Consider the following 20,000-nt stretch of genomic DNA (forward strand, 5'->3'; position numbering starts at 1 on the left):
ACCTCCATCACGTGAGGCATGTGTGTGTATCGCAGACCCGACTCGGCCAGCTCCATGATCTCCTGCAGCGCTCGCTCCAGACACGGCACCAGCACACACACCTCCTCCACCTGCGCCGGGAGACCCAGCGCTGACGACACCACAACACACGACACGACACGACAAAACACAACATCTGAGTCAACACTAAACACACCTCGGCTGCAGAATGACTTCAGCAACATTTAAAATCTTGCATTTAAAAGTTTTGTGCACATCTGTAATGGAAACATGTCTATAAAGACCTTAAAATAACAATGAATCTGCAGAGAAATGACAGCAGGCGACTGAGTATTTGAGAGGAACATAAATATCACAATGCTAGAATGTGATTGGTTCAGCCGAGACAGGTGTGTGTGTGTGTGTGTCGTACCTGCTCTCTCTCTGGAACCTTTGCAGTTGTATATGGAGTGTGTGTTGTGTTTGTTGAGACTGGGCTCGAGGAAGGCCACGGGGAACGCTCCTGAGAACGCAGCGAGACACTCGCCGAGAGCCGGACGATGCCTGAACACAACAGAACTATCAGCACAGCATCACTAACACACACAATCAATGCATCTGTCTAGGAACTAATCGAGTTGTTTAGGAATTCATTGACTTCTTTTGAATGAATCCACGTGTTTAGGATGAATCAATTTTAAGATGAATCACTTTGTTTAATCGCGTTGTTTAGGATGCATCGCTATTTTGTATTTAGGAGATACTTAATACAAATAAATATAAAATATTTTTGGTTAAAAGAGTCTGCTAAATGAATCAGTCAGTGTATTAGCTGTGATTTACCTCTCAACATAAATACTTTTACTGGTTCCAAGTGAGTACAAACTGTTTAATATCCGATAGCAGGACACCTGGACATCATCCACTGCAACGACACACAGAACAACAGGAAGATCCGGCATCAGATCCAAGATATATGAGTTATTAAACAGCAGGAGTCTGATATATACAGTCAAACCAACATTTAATCACAAACCTTCAACATTCTTCACATTACCAAAGTTTATTCACTATAGTTTAGAAAATGGTGATAAAATATGAGCAGAACTTGGTGTCCGTCCTTCTGTTAGACTGTCTCACACATGAATTATGTTGAATATCTGTCAGCTGTTAAATTTAAAGGGACACTTCACCCATTTGCATTAAGCTTTGTATTGTTAGAAACCCAGTCATATATTATAATAAATGTGGATTTTTCATCCATTTTTCCCTGAGATGGGAGAAATAAGGATTTAAGTGTTTTACTTCCTGCTTATTATGACGTAAAAATCATCATTTTGCAGGAGACTACAGACACTCGTTCCTCATCTTTCCCAGGGGGCGGGAACCGCTCACGCTACAGGCCTATTACAGATCAGTGGGTGGGACTTGACTTTCTGAAAACTAAAAGCAATATCCTCCATCTTGTTTGGAAGCTAAGCTAACAGGCGCTGTGGAGACAGATGTAAAGTTATGACAATAGCGGAGGAGAGTGCTCAATATGATATAGAGGAAGAGGATTTCAGAAGTCTGATGCTTGAATCAGGTGTTTGTGGCTACCTTTACAAGCCGCATTATAGCGAAGAGCAGCCGAGGCAGAAGACCTGCCTGCCGCGGACGAGGAGCCCGGACTGGCTCGGGTTAGGGCGGACTGGTGGCGCCGGTGATCTCACTATGCAACTACGAACCGCTACGAACACAGAGATAGAGTCCGACTGTGGCAAAGAATTTCAACAATGACAACTTCTCCTGGATGAAATCTCTGAATCAGACGAGGACACGGACGTTTGTGTTGTGAATCAGACGAGGACACGGACGTTTGTGTTGTGAATCAGACGAGGACACGGACGTTTGTGTTGTGAACTATCCTAGTTTCGCACCGCATCTGACTGAACATCCAGGTAACGTTACAATGCAATAATTCACCACTTCGAAAGAAATACAAATGAAGAGTAATTCACTAATGAGTTCGCCAACTAACTAGACATTTTGTGTGAAATTAATTTCAAGCTCTGGTGGTAGCTAGCCTTGTAGACGGAAGAGTTATTTCTCTTAGGCAGATATGCGCTTTCTGGATTAGTGGGAGTGGCTTGCGCAGCTGTGCAATGTGGTGCATTGTGGGAGTTGGTGTCTTTCATACAAATGCGTCCTGAAGTTACTTTCTTTCTTTCCTCGGCCAAGAAGGCACCAAATTCAAAATTAATTTTACATTTCGACTACATATATGACCCACTTTCAATAAAGATCAATGTTCCCATGGGTGAAGTGTCCCTTTAACTACACAATTAGATAATACCAGTTTAGCTCAACCAATCACCAAGCGATGCTTCATTTTGTTCAGTCTGTGTGTAAAAAGAGCATTAGCAATTAAAGAAAACACACTTCAGCAAAACATGATCAGCTCAAAGTGTCTGAATCATTTTGGTCCCAAACGTTTATAGATGTCACTGGTAGTCTCTGTATGAAGAGTATGTGGGTATAAGATGTCACAGTTTACTTTATTTTGCTCTCCTCACTTACATAAATGTCTATAGTGTCCTGCACACACTAGTGAAAACATATGAATAATGAATAATTCTTGGTTTGACTGTATATAGTGACAGGTGAGAGGTAAGCGGACTCACGGATGAGATCCTCCCCGAACATGTTCTGTGCGATGTGCTCGAACAGCGAGGACAGCACCGGCAGGAGCGCCACCGTCGTGTAGTTGATGATCTGTGTGACGCCCTTGGGTTGCGATCGCGTGTGTGTGAACTGACCCTGACGCAGGTTCTCCAAGGTTTTCTCCAAATCTTCTGATGCGTTCTCGAAAAACGCCCTCAGAGCCGCTTTGACCGAGTCCTGACCGGTCTTCATCACAGTCCTGAACACAGAAGGGATTGAGCCACACACTGGACACTGGACATCAACATCTGTGTCCTTCACCCTTACAGAACAAACATATATGGGAATATACTCCACAATACAATGCGATATATTACATAATACATTTCCATATATGGGAAACTAGTGCTTATATGTTTCAATATACTGCAATATATGCATTGACAATGAATGCCTATATATTAATACATATAAAATATTTATAAATGAGGACAAAAATAACATTACATGTAATATTCACAATGTTTTATCCTTTATTGTGTACATATATTGCACATACTGTACATGTTCCCATATAATTGTGAATGTATATTGTGAACACACATATATACAGTATATATATGTATATACACACACACATTCACGAAATGAGTTACAACAGATTTCTAGTTCCCAGCATGCTTTGCTTCTGACTGTTATAGGGATACTCCACTTTTTTTGTAAATAGGCTCATTTTACACCTCTCCCAGAGTTAAACAGCTGAGTTTTACCGTTTTCGAATCCATTCAGCCGATCTCCGGGTCTGGCGGTCCCATAATTACTATATTATGAAAGTAATGTCTGTGCTCTTCTCAACACAGTGATAGTCTCTAGACTAAACACTTTAGTACATGCAGGTGAGCTTTTGTTAACTAGCTTGAAAATATGAAACATTTATAAAGTATATAATAAAAACAGAAAATTACATGATCTATTTCTCTATATATGTGTGTTTATGCTTCGTGAGTAAATAGTAATATATTAAGTAAATATAAATATATATTTAAATATATTTATGAGTAAATATATTATTCTGTATATTTTCTAATGTACTGTTAAACCACTTAATATATTGATCATTCATATATAGGAAAATATATATCTTTTCATAAGGGCATATAACTGTTGATCCAGTATAACGTGTGTGTGACTGACCTGGCGTCCAGCGTTTGTCCCAGGATGTGTAAGCAGTTCACGATGGAGGAGGCGTCATTCCCTGAGAGAAACACACACACACACACACACACTGAGTTTCCAAACACCTGAAATCCATGTGCATGAGAACATCGAAGTGATCAAACACCAGCGCTTGCTAAGATCGCAGCTTATTGGAGAGAGACTTATCTGAGCTCAGATGAACAGCTTCACAAAACACACACATTCAAACATCTTACCAAACAGTGAGATCCGGTGCCGCACCAGAACGCCCAGCTTGCAGAACAGGCTGAGAGAGAAAATATCAAGATGAAGAAGAGGAAGACAGCGGATACCAAATCACATCACAGTACAAGTTCACAAACAGAAGAACAGGAGCATTCTGGGTAAATTACAGCTCCGAAGAAGAATCTCAGTCAAAATAAACAAACACTGACTTCAAATTATACATGCTGACATTTATAACATGCTAGTTTTCATAAATCATATGATGTTCTGTAGCGACTGACTGTGTGACTGACGACCGTGAGATTCAGGACCTTGAGATTTGCGATATAGAACATATTATGTAAAGCGTATAATATATATATATTATACAGCAGATCTCAAGCCTGAGGCTTTTATTTCATTGCACAGCGTGACTACAGGGTTCGTACAGATACTGTAAAATATAATTCCAGGACTTTTCAAGCACTACTTTTTGATGTTCAAGGACTACAATCAGAGATCTCACTTATCAAACAATATCTTTATTATCTTGCAAATTCTAAAAAAGGTTTATAGATAAACTAATAAAACAAAATGGTCCAAATAAAGTGCAGCAGATGCAATGACTGTGGAACTGTAAGCACTGAAAGGACACTATGACAAAGATATTTCTTTATTCAAACTGATTTTTTCTCCCATGAATATATGATTGACCTGAAGAATGAAAACACCATCATATACATGGATATGTATGAGCAATATCACGCTAATAGCCATGCAAAATAACTGCTGCGTAATTTTGTGAGAAAAGATTGTTTTAGCAATCAAATTAAGCAATAATTTCACGTCTTTTAATAATTCAAGCACTTTTTAAGTACCTCTTCATAAATATGACTGTTTTCAAGAGTTTTCCAGAACTTAAATATCAAAAAGTCAAATTCAAGCACTTTAAACACCGTACACCACTGTAACCATATTATCGTCCAGCTCTAATTGAATAAATGTGACTATAAGGCATGAAACTATTAAGATATTATAAACATGATTTTCTGTAAAGCTGCTCTGAAACTGTGTGTGTGAAAAGAGAGATATAAATAAATCTAACTTGACGCTGCATGTCTTCAGGCGTACTAAACGCTGACATGAGATCGAGATATCATCACCTGGTCACCATCTCCTTCTCTTTATTGGAGGCGTGGCCACCGCTGCTGATTGGTCGAACAGCCGTGGACAGGAAGTAGAGCCGGTGGTTTTTGAAGTATTGATCCACCAGCGGAAGCACAACCTGGAGCCGAAGAACGATTCGATCACCGTATGAATTTCATTAGAGATCGAGATGAAGTGAGTCAGAATGAATCAGACCTTGCCGAAGAATTTGACCTGCTGCTCGTGAGGGATTTTCTCTCCTTTCGGTCGAATTCCTGCATCTGAAATGAAGATGAGAATGATCAGGATCCGCTGAAGCACAGATCGACACGAGCGTCAGAGCGAGCGTCTCACCGAACTCCAGCATGTGTCCTTGAGCCTCGTCCACATACGTGATGAGCTGCAGCAGGAACGTGTACGCGAAGCGCTTCTCGATGGCCGGAGTGTCCAGATCCTGCTCTTTCATTGCCCTGCTCACACACACACACACACGCACACACACACACACATGCACACGCACACATGCACACACACACACACACACACACACACACACACACACACACACACACACACACACACACACACACACACACACACACACACACATTTTCATGCTTAATATTAAATCAGTTCTTCTGTTGTTGAGAATTACACTATTGTTCAAAAGTCAGTGAGATTTATTGATACTTTTATTCATCAAGGACGCATTAAATTGATCAAAAATGACAGGAAAGACATTTATAATGTTACAAATAAATGCTGTTCTCTTGAACTATCTATTCATCAAAGAAAAAAATGTGTCAGTTTCCACAGAAATCTGAAGCGGCACAACTGTTTTCAACACTGATAATAATCATAAATGTTTCTTGATCATCAAATCATCATATTAGAGTGATGTGTGAAGGATCATGTGACACTGAAGACTGGAGTAATGATGCTGAACATTCAGCTTTGATCACAGGAATAAATTACACTTTACTGTATATTCACATAGAGAACAGATGATTTACAGTGGAATAATATTTCAGTTTTTACTGTATTTTTTATCAAATGCATTTATTTGGTGAGCAGAAGAGACTCAGAAACATAAAAAAGACATAAAAAAATCTTACCATCCCCAAACTTTTGAATAGCAGTGAACATGCAACAACATTATTTATCATTACTGATCATTATTAATGAATATTTATGATTGAGATATGAAATGGTGTCCAAAGATGGATGTGAAGCAGGCAAACACACAGAGGCACACACACTCACTCACACATGCTCACGCAGGCACACACACACACACTCACGCATGCACTCATGCACGCACACACACACACACACACACACACACACTCATGCATGCACTCACGCAGGCACACACACACACACACACACACACACTCACGCAGGCACACACACACACACACACTCACGCAGGCACACACACACACTCACGCATGCACTCACGCACGCACACACACACACCCGTTCACCTCGAGACACTGTATCCGTTGATCTGGAAGAACTTGAGGATGTCTTGGGCTTTCTCCCGGTCTCTGGATTTCTCTTTGGCGGTGAGAGTGTCGTAAGGAACCAGTAATGGATGACTTCCACCTCCTGACAATCCAAACACACACACACATTAGGAAGCAGCCGACACACACACACACTGGTGTGAGAGCAGTGCCATCTAATGGCTGCGCTCAGGTTTACATGTTCACTCTCACTATCAGCTGAGTTTGAGGTGAAAAACGACATCACTCATGAGTCTGTGAGAATCCCACCAATCAGAGTCACAGCAACTGCCAAAAGTCACTTTAGCTCCACCCACTCCCATGAAGCAGTGCAAATGATAATCGAGTCGTTCTTGCTACACTCTCAAAATACTTAAATGTGCGTGAGTGTGTGTGTGTGTGTGTGTGCATATTAGATGTGATGTGTGTATAAGCTTCAGAAGTAAACACTGAACGCTGTAGTGATGTAGGAGGATCAGCTTCATCGCTGTGACTACAGTGACACACACTCGATCTGACATGGAGAACCGGCTGTCAATAAAAGACACGAGCATGAGCTGTGACTGCAGAACCCCTCAGTGTTGAAGAGAAACGCGTCAGGTAAAGATGGCGAGATGTCGGACACACCTTTGGCTTCCAGCTCCAGTTTTTTCTTCTGAGCCCAGATGTTGTGATAGTTCTCGGCCAGCAGCTCCGCCATCGACTGAAACACACACACACACACACACACACACACACACACACACACGAGATTACCAAAGTCAATCTTAAGGCCCGTTCACATCAAGAACGATAACTATAATGATAACTATATTTGCGTCCACACCAGCGAACGATAGCGGTGTGTTTAGTCTAAGCGTGTGTGTCCAGCGTCGCTGAACATGCTTCTGCTGTTCTTGTTTACAGGCTTTACCCAGCAGCTTCACTCAAACCATGCCGAGGACATCTGGTGTAATCGATCTAATAATCCAACAGTGCATTTGGCTGACACTGTCAATATAGTGGAATAAAAACAACACTTTTTTTTACCGCAACTTCAAAGGAAGCAAGACAGTGTTGTGGAAACGAGCGCTGCAAACCTGATTCTGATTGGCTGTCAGTGTTTTATTGTTCAACAGCTGAAAAAAAAAATCGTTCTGAAAGTGATCCCAACGATATCGTTTCTCTATATATATATATATCGCTGGTGTGACCGGAGTGTTGTGTGTGTATCTCAGTGAAGCGTCTCCACTCACGTGCAGGTCTCGGGACAGCGTCACGTTGCTCATGTCTACAGGCCGAGGACTGAAACCATGAGCGCCCTCTATGGAGCGCTGTGGGGGTCAAAGGTCACACTCATTAGTATTCAGATTTGATTGCACTGACAACTAACAAGTTTGCATCATTGATTCTGTTATTTTCCTGTTTGAAACCTCAGACGATGACATCACTCTGGCAGTATCTAAAATATCTCATGTTGTAGCCGCTTCATTAAATAAAACATACAATAAATGTGTGTAGTTATTAGCACATCCAGGTCTACAATTTCAAAGGATTTGGGAGCAACTATTATCAGTGGTCACTGTTTTGTATATAATGGAAAAAACGGTTTTAAAATACCTACTTGTTTTCTTTTCTCAGTTTGTTTTATATATCAACATAAAGTATACCGTGGTCCTTTTACAACAATGTCGTTATTGCAGAACTTAGAGCTTATTATTTGAAGATATTTTAAAGATGAAAAATAAAAGGTGGTCACATATATACCGTATAAATATGGGTATGTGAAGCCAACTGTCTTTATCACCATGTAAAAAAAATCTAATAAATGAAAGGAATGATTGTGTGTGTGTGTGTGTGTGTGTCTGACCTGACTGGACAGAGAGATCCTGCGCGTGCGGCTGTGTAACGTGGACACCTCGCTCTCTCTCGTCCTCTCGATGCTCCAGCTCCACGACAGCATGGTCTTCAGGCTCTCTCGGATCGGCCAGCGGTAAACCTCCTTATCCTGAAGCACAGCAGAACACACACTGGCATCACTGCGCTTCCCTCCTCACTCAGAGTTCACTCAGAGAGCTTCTGTACCTTCTCAGACAGACACTTGTACGGCTTCAGCAGCGGATGCACCTTAGACGACTCGCAAATCTGCTCTCCGTGAACCCAGCCGACGGCAAACTACACACCAACACATCAAGGAACTCAATTAACACTGGTGCACACTTACTGGTTTAATGTTAAACTACAGTCCAGCTACTCAGTAAAGTACTACAGTAGTGCATGCTTTATGAAGGAGTTCGACGAATCAGACTCAAAGCTACAGATGAGAAAGAGGAAAATTCTAGAAGATCACGTTTGATTGTTGATTCGGCTCATTTAATCGAGGAATTAAATTAAAACGACACACTAAACCAGTCATTAATGGAAAGCAGCACTAGATGGAGTGAATTGTAACTTGTGACAGCTCGTTTTCTGCCACGGAATAACAAATATAAAGTAACTGTGACTTTTTATGTCGCAATTCTGAATTTTTTAAGCTTCCAAAGTTACAGGAAAAGTTTAAAAGAAAGGACTTTCACTAGTTATTTACTCCCCAACATCAGCAGAGAGGAGGACAAAATGCAGACAAAAATATAAATAAGAGAAATAGAATTCATTGTGCATTATTTTATATGGTGTATTTTAGTTTGTTTAACTTGTTTCTGTAAAGCGCTTTGAGATGTATAGAAAATAAAGGTTGTTATTATTATTATTCTAGAATTCATCAGTTTTCCTACTGAAAGGAAAGCAGCTCTGACCTTCTCCATGGACCATTTCTCATGGGAATATTCTGCATATTTATTGATGAAATGATCGAGCTTCTCAGGAACAACAACACTGCAGAAACAGAAGCACATCTGATAAACTCCTCAGACCAGGTCTAGATGCAGATGTTCAGTGGATGCTGTGTGTGAGTCTGACCTGCTGGTGTCGGCCGGCTGCGGGTTGAAGTTTCCCTCGGCGTCCATAGACGACTGTTTCTCCATCATGGCCACGTAGTTTGACTCCATGTAATCAGGAGGTAAAGCTCCGGCCACTGCGCTCAGACACGGCAGCGCCAGCTTGAACAACTCCACGTCATACTTCTGCACACACACATTTAATATTGAATTTGATATTCAACAATATTATTGATCCTGCATCGACACCATTATATGAGAACTGAACTGAGCTGGACGATGACATCACGGTTTTCTCTATATGTAAGCAGTAAGGTACGAGAGGCTAGTGCTGTATGGTGAATAAGTCACGGCTGAAGGGCGTTGTTCGGCTCGACGTGAAGCAGTCATGATTTATTCTAGCCTCCCTTACTGCTTTTATAAAACGGTTACCACACAATACAAATATTAAAGTTGAAAAATATGTATCTATGCAAGTTTCATGTAGTGAAATCACTAAAAGCCTTCCTTCCGCTGGACAAAATAGTCCCTGACCGTAAACAGCAACAGAAGTTACATACATTATTTCTCCATTAGATGGAGACAAACACTGTCTTTATGAGTGAGTCAGTGGGTGGAGAAGACTTTTATATTGAAAGGACTCAAACTTGTGATCATGGAGAAGGAAGACACAACTGATAGAGAACTATAGGCTCGGGAAACCCCTGAACATATTCACCTTATTTTCGAACGCGGAAGTAAATATAGGTCCAGTTTCCGGTTTTTGTGCGGCACTTCCGTTTCCTCGCTTCTCTGGGCTAACTAACGATATCGATTGCGAAGGATTATGCAGAGTTGACAGAAAAATGTTACACATGCCGTAGCAGATGAATACAACAAAGAACTAAAGCCCCGCCTCACCCAGGTCGGGTACTGGACCTGGTTGAAAACACTCATGCATCTAGCTGGTAGATTGCCAAAACTTCGCCGGCGCCTTCAGCACCGCCCTAAACACGGTCGAGCCAACTCTGGACTAAGTTAATACATCTATGGAGGTAGGCTATTTTGTCATGTCAAATGTATTAATAATGTCATCAGAATGCAACCAAAGCACATGATAGCAATAAGTAGATCATAGATGGCTATAAATAATTATAAATCATACAAAATAAATGCCATGATGATCATGCCATGATGACTAGATTTTATACAGGGGTTACTATAATGATTTTGTTTCTCCTTGGAGTTTTTATTCAGACTTCGTAGCCCAGCCACTTTTCTGGTATCGGGTGGTCTTCTGTAGGTCTTGTGTTCACGAAATGAAAAGAACAAACATACGGTCGTTTCTTCAAATGGGCTGCGTGGCGTGTCCGTTATTTCGGCTCCCATGTTAACCGGTTATTTAGAGCTTGCACACTGCCTGCGTGACACGCGTCTCAGGGAAAACGTGTGCATGCTAGAAATAGAATCGACGCCTATTTTTCACGCGACACGCAAGCGTTTTGGAAGCGTTTCCAGGCAAAATAGAATAGGAAAATATGTTTGTATGTCATTTTGATATGAATACATATTAATAAATGACATTTTGATGTTTGAATTTAGGTTTTGACATAAATGCAGATATAGCCTAAATGTAAAAAAAATAAAATATTATCGATTTTCAAATATTGCACCTGTCAATACAGAACGAAATATTCTGTAGCCTATTTTGCCGTCAATACTGCCGACGTTGTCTTTGCTGCTATATTTATGTTTAACATTAAGTGCCTTCCACAACTCTCTCCCCATATGTCGAATATATCACCAATGAGGCTTATCATGTCACCTAGCAGCAGCAACGCCTCGTCAGAGACGTTTCTGGTGTGCAAAGACATAGAAAACACCACGCAACAGAAACGCCATGCAGCCAGTGTGTCGCCGGTCGTATAGGGCGCCTGATTATTAAAATGTCAATAATTCGATGATTAAAACACTCCTGCTCCAAGTAAATCTTCCTTTTGTGCCAGTTATTATGACAACCTCTAACTGCACAAACAATCCCGGTCTTCCTCGAAGCCATAACGATGAGTTTGTTGTTACGAACAACGCTCGCCAGTGACCGGAAGTGCCTGACCGGAAGTCTCGCACAAAATACCGTCAACTGGCTGCGTCCGTATTTCCGTTAAAAATAAGGTGAATAGGACTGACCTGAAGGAAAATACTGTATTTATACTGTAAATGCAGGAACACTTACTCGATCTCTCACAATACTCTACTCTAGCTTTCATGAACAATATCAATGAGATCAAACATGTGTTTAAGTTGCTAAGAGTGGTTGCTAAGGGTGTTGTGTAGTGATACACAGAACCGTTGGGTGAAGCGGTCATAGGCGTGTTTTATCGTGAATAAAACAAAGCTATTGATCAATCAGAATCAAGGATTGGAACTAACTAACTAACTAAATTAATAACTTTTTTACAAACTTTGTTGCATTACATTATTTCCTGTTATCTCTGTAAAGCTGCTCTGAAGCAATCTGTATTGTAAAAAGGGTTATGACACACGTAATAGATTGTAATTATTCAAACTTCTGATCAAGCGTGCCCCCTCAGACACACAAGAAATGAGCTTCTGATAGAGCGAAACATCACCTTTCTGGCCAGAGCGTCAAAGATTCCCCAGAAGAGTTTCCTGGAGAGATGCAGCTCCTCGTCGGACGCGGCGCCGAAGCTTCCCCAGCCTCCCGACAGACAGTAGTACTTCCAGCAGCGCTCGTAGTGATTGGTCAGGAGCTGCAGGAGGACACGCCCACCAGAGCTGAGTTACACAGTACAGGTTTCCTGATGCGCACGCGAGTTCAGACGGAGGCTCACCTTCAGAGGCATCTTCGTGTGTTCGTTGAGCACGGGAACGTCGAACACCAGGCGCCGCAGCAGATGCTGCATCATCGACGGCCGCAGCTTCCTGAAATGGCATCAATGAATATGTAAATCAGGGCACTATCAAATTAAATATGATCTCATTTGCATATATTTCCAGACTCAAAACTCTTGTTTGATTTTTGTTGACATCATTGTGAGTGGAAATCTCTTTTTATCACTCAGTAATGATTCTAATATGATGATTTCCTGCTCAAGAAACATTTATGATGATTATTAATGTTGAAAACAGTTATTTACATTTTTATTTCAGGATTCTTTGATGAATAGAAAGTTCAAAAGAACAGCATTTATCTGCAATAGAAGCTTTTGATACATTAAACACTCCCGGTCAATAGTTTGGGGTCAGCAAGAATTTTTATTTTTTGGGGGGGGGGAAATAAATAAAATAAATCAATACTTTTATTCATCAAGGATGAATTAAATTGATCAAAAGTGACAGTAAAGACATTTATAATGTTACAAAAGATTCTATTTCAAATAAATGCAGTTCTTTTGAGCTTTCTATTCATCAAAGAATCCAGATTTTTTTAACATTTGTTACAGTATTTATCACTGGTGGCTAGCCCTCACCCGCACACGGCCAGCAGGCACTCCTCGATGGCGTCTCTCTGGGCTTTGGTGAGACAGCAGCCTTTAGACAGCCTGTAGACGGTGTGCAGAAGCGAGTCGATGAGCGACGCGAACGGCTCCGTCCCCGCGAACAGAGGAGCGCATTTAGTGAGCAGAGGCAGGACCGCGGTGCACAGGTACCGGTTCAGGGCCAGAGCCATGTCTGTGGCACTCAGAGCCGCCTGGGGGTCAGAGGTCACACACAACCAGGATCAGGAGATGTCAGGGGTCAGAGGTCACACACACAACCAGGATCAGTAGAGGTCACACACAACCAGGATCAGGAGAGGTCAGAGGTCACACACAACCAGGATCAGTAGAGGTCACACACAACCAGGATCAGGAGAGGTCAGATTTTTTCATGCAATATCCCAACATTTTCATAAAAATGGGTGGATGGAACCAGCTACTAAGGGGTCATGTGACTCACCGTGTCCAATGAGGCGGCAGCTCTGAGGTCAGGAAGGAAACCCACTTCCAGCAGGTGCAGGAGGAAGTTCTGGTCCTCGATGCCGTAAACCCGGTCCAGGAATAAAACCATGGCCGCTTTGTGATCAGGACAGAACCCGGCTGACATATCCGGCTCGATCACGGTACCGTCTGAATGCACAAACATAATCCATACTCATCAAGTTATCAGGTTACCGCCTAACTAAATAATCCAAAATGACAAGATTAATAACCCCTCTGGTGCTCTTCACGTGTCCGTCAAAAATGACAGAAATTCATTTTCTTTTTTCAATTAAATAAATGTACTATATTTGTTTATATCGATTATGTTTTTAATTTAATATTTTGTTTTCTTTTAGGGGATTTTATAGTAATTATATTTACGCTGTATTTATAATCCATTTATTTACTATTTATTATCCATTAAATTTCCAACTTTAGAGCACAGACTTTTATTTTGAATTTATCTCTTTTCAAAGTCGACACTTGGCAGATTATTGCTGAAGTGGAAAAAGTGAACTTAAAAAAAGCTACAGAATTTGATGTTTATTGTGATGAAAAATGCACAAAAATACTATTTTCACTTTTTATATGAAATCTATATTTTCACAAACATGTTTTACTCTAAAACTGTGAGAAAAGCAAAACCACAAATCTACACAAGTTGTGTTCAAAATTTGAGCCTGATCAAAAAAATTGTGTTTTCATGACCATTTAACCTGTTCGAATCATGTTCATGATTTTGCCAAAGCAAGTGCAAGTGCCAAAACCTTTACCAAGTTTCGTACCATTCCGATGAAGAATTATTTATTTATTTATATTTATTTTTTTGGTCAAAAATGCCAGAGGAGCACCAGAGGTTTAGCAGTGATAGCCAGACCTTTAGCCAGCGTGGGCATGAGGAACGGGATGCTGATCACTCCCACCAGATCCTCAATGGGAATGAGAGAGCGCAGGATGGCTCGGATACGGATGGCCTCTCCCTTCCCGGCGTGGATCAGCTGACGGAGGAGAAAGACACCATGTCGTCAGTACCAGAACTCATACATCACATCAGCGTCACATGAGAAGAACATGAAGCTTTACACTGTCTCCCAGCCAGATTAATCAGAGTTTTGGGCTGGAACAACAACATACAGAGAATAAGAGTGATAACCTCAGGGACTGATGATGTGCTTTATTTAATGTTGAAAGAGTCTAATGTGATTTGTGATTGATTTGGTTGCAAGTGCAGAGAGACTCCGCCCACACGCTCTTCTGATTGGCTGTGATTTGTGATTGATTTGGTTGCGAGTGCAGAGAGACTCCGCCCACACTCTCTGCTGATTGGCTGTGATTTGTGACTGATCTGGTGGCGTCTCATCTGGTTAGGACACAGTGTTGTGTGTGGGTGAGGATGACTGACAGGGGGAAACACACACATGAACTCACATGCATCTCTGGAGCGCAGCGGCCCAACAGGTCGATCAGAGCAGCGTAGAAGGTCATGATGGCGTTTCCCATGTGAATGGTGTCATCCTCCTCTTCCTCCATCACGTCAGTACTGCGAGACACAGATCATCAGCGGTGTGATTATTATGTGTGTTAGGCAGATAATTAAGCTCTGATGACAAAATAAAGCCGATTAAACAGAAGCTCACCCGTACTTGCTGGATGCGTGAGAACTAAACTCACTGGTTCCTGAGCTTGTGTTCCTGAGCTCACCAATGTTTAAATGTGGATAAAAGCCTTAATTAAATCTGTTCATCATTTAAAGTGATCATGTCTCTTCAGAAGACCTGGATTAAACCGCTCTAATCATATGGGTTTATTTTATTCTTATCTGTTTATGCTTTATGAGCGTTTGAAGAGTTTTGGGTGAACAGACTTTCAATGGAGGAACAGAAATCTCTGATTCAAAGATGTTTCAAAGATGAATGAAAGTCTTATGGGTTTGAACAACATGAAGGGAGTAAATAGTAGAATTTTGCTATCCCTTTAAAACCCTGCAGATGTGACCCTGCCACTGCATTTAGAGCTCGACCCATTTTACTGCGTGTTTCTGGAGCAGCGGACAGTGACGTTTCAGGACCAGCGAAGATAAAGGAAGGATGAGTGCGGATCACGACACTGATGTCCTACATCTGCATGGATGCTTGTGTTCAGGACCAGTGTAGGGGAAAGGTACTTTTAAAAGTAATGCAACAATATTGCGTTACCCCTTTAAAACCCTCATCCTTCCCTCGCACTTTGTAACACATCTGTCCCTCGCGGGGCAAAATGAGCCGATTAATATAACATGATGAATCACGAGTTGAGCATTTGCACTAAATCTGCGCAGTGAGTAAACATAGTAACACGCCAAATATGCTTGTGGTGTGACAGCGTTACCCGCCACTGTTGATTTATACCCACATTTGGCGTGTTCTTCATTTCAAACCCTGAATGCGTTCCCCCAACCCTGTTCAGCGCATCATCTCCCGTGAGTGTGTGTTCAGTGTGTGTTTGGTGTGTTCAGTGTGTGTTTGGTCGTACAGGGTTCTGCTCTCCTCTGTGGTGGGCGAGGGCCCGTCTCGACCGGGATCTTCTGAGATCTTGATGGCCTCCTCCATGGCCGCCAGAAGCCCGTTCCCGCCTTCTCCTCGTAGGGCGGGGCCAAAACACTCCGGCCGGCGAATCAGGAGCCGCACGACCACATTAGCGTTCTCCTCCACGCTCTCACCTGAGAGAGGCCAAACAACACACAACTACTCAACAAACACCATACAGGCACTATAAAGCACACGATCATGATTAGTGGGAATCGTCATTATTATCGTGCCGTTTTTGCCAAGTTGGCAAAGTGTGACTTTTATTATGACAACATGTCATTCTCCAGAAGTGGATCCGGTCGGAACACACACCGTTACAGAAGACTGCAAATCTGAGGAAGTCCAGGTATCGTTCGCCCTCCACCGGGTTCCAGCCGATGTCAGGATAACCTTTAGATATCAGCATTACACAGCTCTGAAGACCACAGCCGGCCAGATACTGGACCACCTGACACACACACACACACACACATTTACATTTATGCATTTGGCAGACGCTTTTATCCAAAGTGACTTGCATTGCATTTCAAGCTACACATTTACATTCTTATCAGGTCTTGCTTTCCCTGGGAATCGGACCCATGACCGTGGCGTTGCAAGCGCTAACGCTCTACTGATGATTTCCTGATGATTTCCTCTCCCCCATGTGTTCCAAGATATTTATGTCTTTTTCAGGTCATTTTCAAAAAATAAAAAACATTTATATACTTTTTAACCACAAATGCTGGTCTTGCACTAGCTGTGATGCGCCACACATTACGTAATCAGGTTGAAAGGTCACGTGTGTTACGGTTCATAAATGTAGAGTAGAGTGAAAAACTGAAAAACTTTCTCCTCCAACTTCAAAATTGTTCGACGTCGTTGTTTTACCTTTTATTTTGTTATTTGTTTTGTAAATGGCGTTTGACTCAGTCTTTGCACGTTCGCTCTGTAAACACTGGGTCTGTTCTTCCGCCTACGTCACGCTTGACCTTTCAACCTGATTACGCAATGAGTGTCGCTTCACAGCTAGTGCAAGACCAGCATTTGTGGTTAAAAGTATATAAGTGTTTATGTTGTTATAAAATGTCCGCTGGTTTGTCTAGATGAGACTCTTATTCCTCGGCTGGATCGTGTCGAGACTTTGAAGCTGCACTGAAACTCACATCTGGACCTTCGACCCGTTGGACCCCATTGAAGTCACTATATGGAGAAACATCCTGGAATGTTTTCCTCAAAAACCTTCATTTCTTTTCCACTGAAGAGAGAAAGACATGAACACCTCTTGGATGACGTGGGGGAGAGGACATTTTTAATCTGAAGTGAACTGATCCTTTAACAGGTTAAGCGACAGTAATGAAGTAAAACTCCTGTTCAGAAGAGACAGAGATGTGAACCTTCTCGAGGTCTGGTTCTCTCAGCGCCAGAGCCAGTTCATTATTATCCATCACTGATGCGGCGGCCACATCTAGAGGAGTGGATCCTCTCATCGACGGAGACGCTGAGGAGAACAAACACACACATGATGACTGTAGGGTCAAACACACACATGCGACTCAAGCTCAGATATCCAGACTGGTGATATGGGAGTCGATTCCTCAACTCTGAAAATGCGCAGTAAATTAAACATAACGTAACAGAAAACATTTCTCGTTTATTTAATTCTGGCACAAAATTCGACCATTGGAGTGAAGGAGTTAATTCATCCACTCTCCAGTTGGTCTTACCGAGGCCCACGCTGCTGTTCTCCAGGAGGTAGCTGAGATGATCGAACATGGCCTTCTGGTTCTGACGGCTGATCCGGCAGAAGTAGCACAGGAACCGGCAGCAGTTCGCCACCATCTTAGGAAAGGTGATTTCCTGAAGACCGAAGGACAATCGTTCAGCGAAAACCGAAACGGTTCAGCACCAAGTTGGATCTCAAAGTGCTTTACAAGAATTAATTAAAAATACTTTAAAGTATTGCTATCAAACATGCTATCAAGTTCATTTAAGATTAACATTAGACCATGGAATGACAACACTAGCCAATCACAATCCAGTATTACAAAAGTTCCAAGTTCAAGCAAAACTGTTCAGATGTAGTACAAAATAAAGCCTGAAACTCTTCAGTATTTTTCTTGTGCAGTGAAACCGCGGTGTGTTTGGGCATCTCTCACCTTGGACTCTCCTCCGCCCAGCACGTTCACCATCACCTCCATCACGGTCTCGTGCATCCCCAGCGCTCGCATCAGGTTCGGGTGCTGGTAAAACACCTTGTTATTCATGATGTCACTGCAGACGAGACAGAGGTCAGAGGTCAGAGGTCAGGCTGGAATCTGAGACAAACGCTCCACTGCTTTATATATAATATTCAAAATATTCATGTAATATATCTATATTTGATTGAATTATTTAATATATCTATATTTGTCTGAATTATTTATTTAACATAATATATCTATATTTGTCTGAATTATTTAACAACATATATCTATATTTGTGTGAATTACATTTTTATATTTATCTAATAGCATGTTATAACTGAATGGCCCCGTTAAATGCATGGTTTGCTCTATACTGCCCCCTGTGGCTGATGTGAGACGCAGCTGATTGTGCTTCACCTGAGGCCGTGAATCATGAGCTTCTCCTCCTCGCGCCCCATCCTGACGCTGAGCAGCGAGCGGATCTGCCCCAGAGACGCCAGCAGGCTGATGGTGTCCTCCACGGAGACGGCGTTGATGGTGTAGGTCTTGGGCAGCGCCCGCACCTGACCCCCGATGCCGTCGTACTGCCGGTGGAGGAGCACGAACATCGCCCGCACCAGCTCCGGGTCCTCGATCACCGACTCCTGCGCCCAGCGGACCATGGTCTCCGAGATCAGCTGCTGAAGAGTGCCTGAGGACACACACACACACACACACCAGCGGCGTCAGGCCTTCCTTCAGCAACATCTACACACTCTGAACTGTAGAGTTTTCAGGGCTGCAGAACTCACTGGGTTTCTTTGCTTTCTTTTTCTTTGGTGTTTCAGTCATTTTGTTCTTCAGGTATTTGACCTTCTCCACCAGAGACATCAGACGACCCCTGATGGTGAAATCACTGTCTCCATCTCCAGATTTATCATCATCCATCTCAATGCCTGCAGAGCACACACACACACACACACACACACACACACACACACACACACACACACACAACAGCAAACAGCAAACCATTAGACTGAAATAGAAACATGATTTATAAGCCTTTTTAACTGTTGAGGTCTGCCTCACTCGTCAGCATTCGACAGCTTTATATTAGGAGTAAATCACACGTTAATCATAAAACGATAACACAGACTCAATAGATCATGAATGAAGATGTTTTTCTGACCCCAGTGGCAAGAACAGTTATAACAGAAGATGCATTATTATTATCTCGTCTTATTTTGTTTATAATTCATTAGGGATTTAGATGAGGCTGATCAGAGAAGAAGCTTCACCGCAGTGAGTCATGAGATCCTCATGGAAGTCCAGCAGCTGCTCACGGATGTCCTCGGGACACGGGCAATCCTGCTTCTCGTGCTTAAAGTTCAGCAGCATGTTGATCTAAAAAACACACACACAAGTTATTACATTTTAATCAAAGATTATAAAGATACACATTTTTCTTCTTTGCAACAACATGATCAATAAAACCCGGTGAAACACAAAGAACATGAGAGTCATATTACAAAATATGATTTCTTATGACTTTTCTTTTTGTGTAATAAATAAAATGAAGCATGCAAGCAAAATAAAACAAGATGAAATGATTAATGCATGACATTTAAGCACATTTCCATCCCAAATTCTCATCAGCATAATATAAAACAACACGGTTGCAGCAGAGTACAGAAATACTGCAATAAACGAATAAAACAATTCTGTCCACGCG

General features: G+C 41.9%; 1 protein-coding gene across 1 annotated transcript in view; it reads right to left on the minus strand.

Annotated features, from left to right (window-relative positions):
- The window catches only part of ryr2a (ryanodine receptor 2a (cardiac)), a 152,310-nt gene that overhangs the window by 34,485 nt on the left and 97,825 nt on the right, over positions 1–20,000 (minus strand). The window contains exons 39-68 of the mRNA XM_084435238.1: positions 19,567–19,672; positions 19,078–19,221; positions 18,704–18,977; positions 18,260–18,374; positions 17,828–17,960; positions 17,498–17,601; positions 16,434–16,569; positions 16,066–16,252; positions 14,983–15,094; positions 14,432–14,552; positions 13,532–13,701; positions 13,063–13,283; positions 12,424–12,514; positions 12,202–12,342; positions 9,615–9,778; positions 9,452–9,530; positions 8,742–8,831; positions 8,527–8,664; positions 7,913–7,990; positions 7,305–7,380; positions 6,657–6,780; positions 5,524–5,639; positions 5,386–5,450; positions 5,187–5,308; positions 4,056–4,105; positions 3,817–3,877; positions 2,643–2,881; positions 823–904; positions 413–543; positions 1–130 (exon numbers count right to left, since the gene is read on the minus strand). The exon at positions 1–130 is cut by the window's left edge and continues 191 nt beyond it. Of these exons, the coding sequence (XP_084291364.1) occupies positions 1–130; positions 413–543; positions 823–904; positions 2,643–2,881; positions 3,817–3,877; positions 4,056–4,105; positions 5,187–5,308; positions 5,386–5,450; positions 5,524–5,639; positions 6,657–6,780; positions 7,305–7,380; positions 7,913–7,990; positions 8,527–8,664; positions 8,742–8,831; positions 9,452–9,530; positions 9,615–9,778; positions 12,202–12,342; positions 12,424–12,514; positions 13,063–13,283; positions 13,532–13,701; positions 14,432–14,552; positions 14,983–15,094; positions 16,066–16,252; positions 16,434–16,569; positions 17,498–17,601; positions 17,828–17,960; positions 18,260–18,374; positions 18,704–18,977; positions 19,078–19,221; positions 19,567–19,672 (3,800 nt within the window). The remainder of the gene's footprint in view (positions 131–412; positions 544–822; positions 905–2,642; positions 2,882–3,816; positions 3,878–4,055; positions 4,106–5,186; positions 5,309–5,385; positions 5,451–5,523; positions 5,640–6,656; positions 6,781–7,304; positions 7,381–7,912; positions 7,991–8,526; positions 8,665–8,741; positions 8,832–9,451; positions 9,531–9,614; positions 9,779–12,201; positions 12,343–12,423; positions 12,515–13,062; positions 13,284–13,531; positions 13,702–14,431; positions 14,553–14,982; positions 15,095–16,065; positions 16,253–16,433; positions 16,570–17,497; positions 17,602–17,827; positions 17,961–18,259; positions 18,375–18,703; positions 18,978–19,077; positions 19,222–19,566; positions 19,673–20,000) is intronic.

This window comes from Rutilus rutilus (genome assembly GCF_951802725.1).
Source record: "Rutilus rutilus genome assembly, chromosome: 16".
Classification (NCBI taxonomy): Eukaryota; Metazoa; Chordata; class Actinopteri; order Cypriniformes; family Leuciscidae; genus Rutilus; species Rutilus rutilus.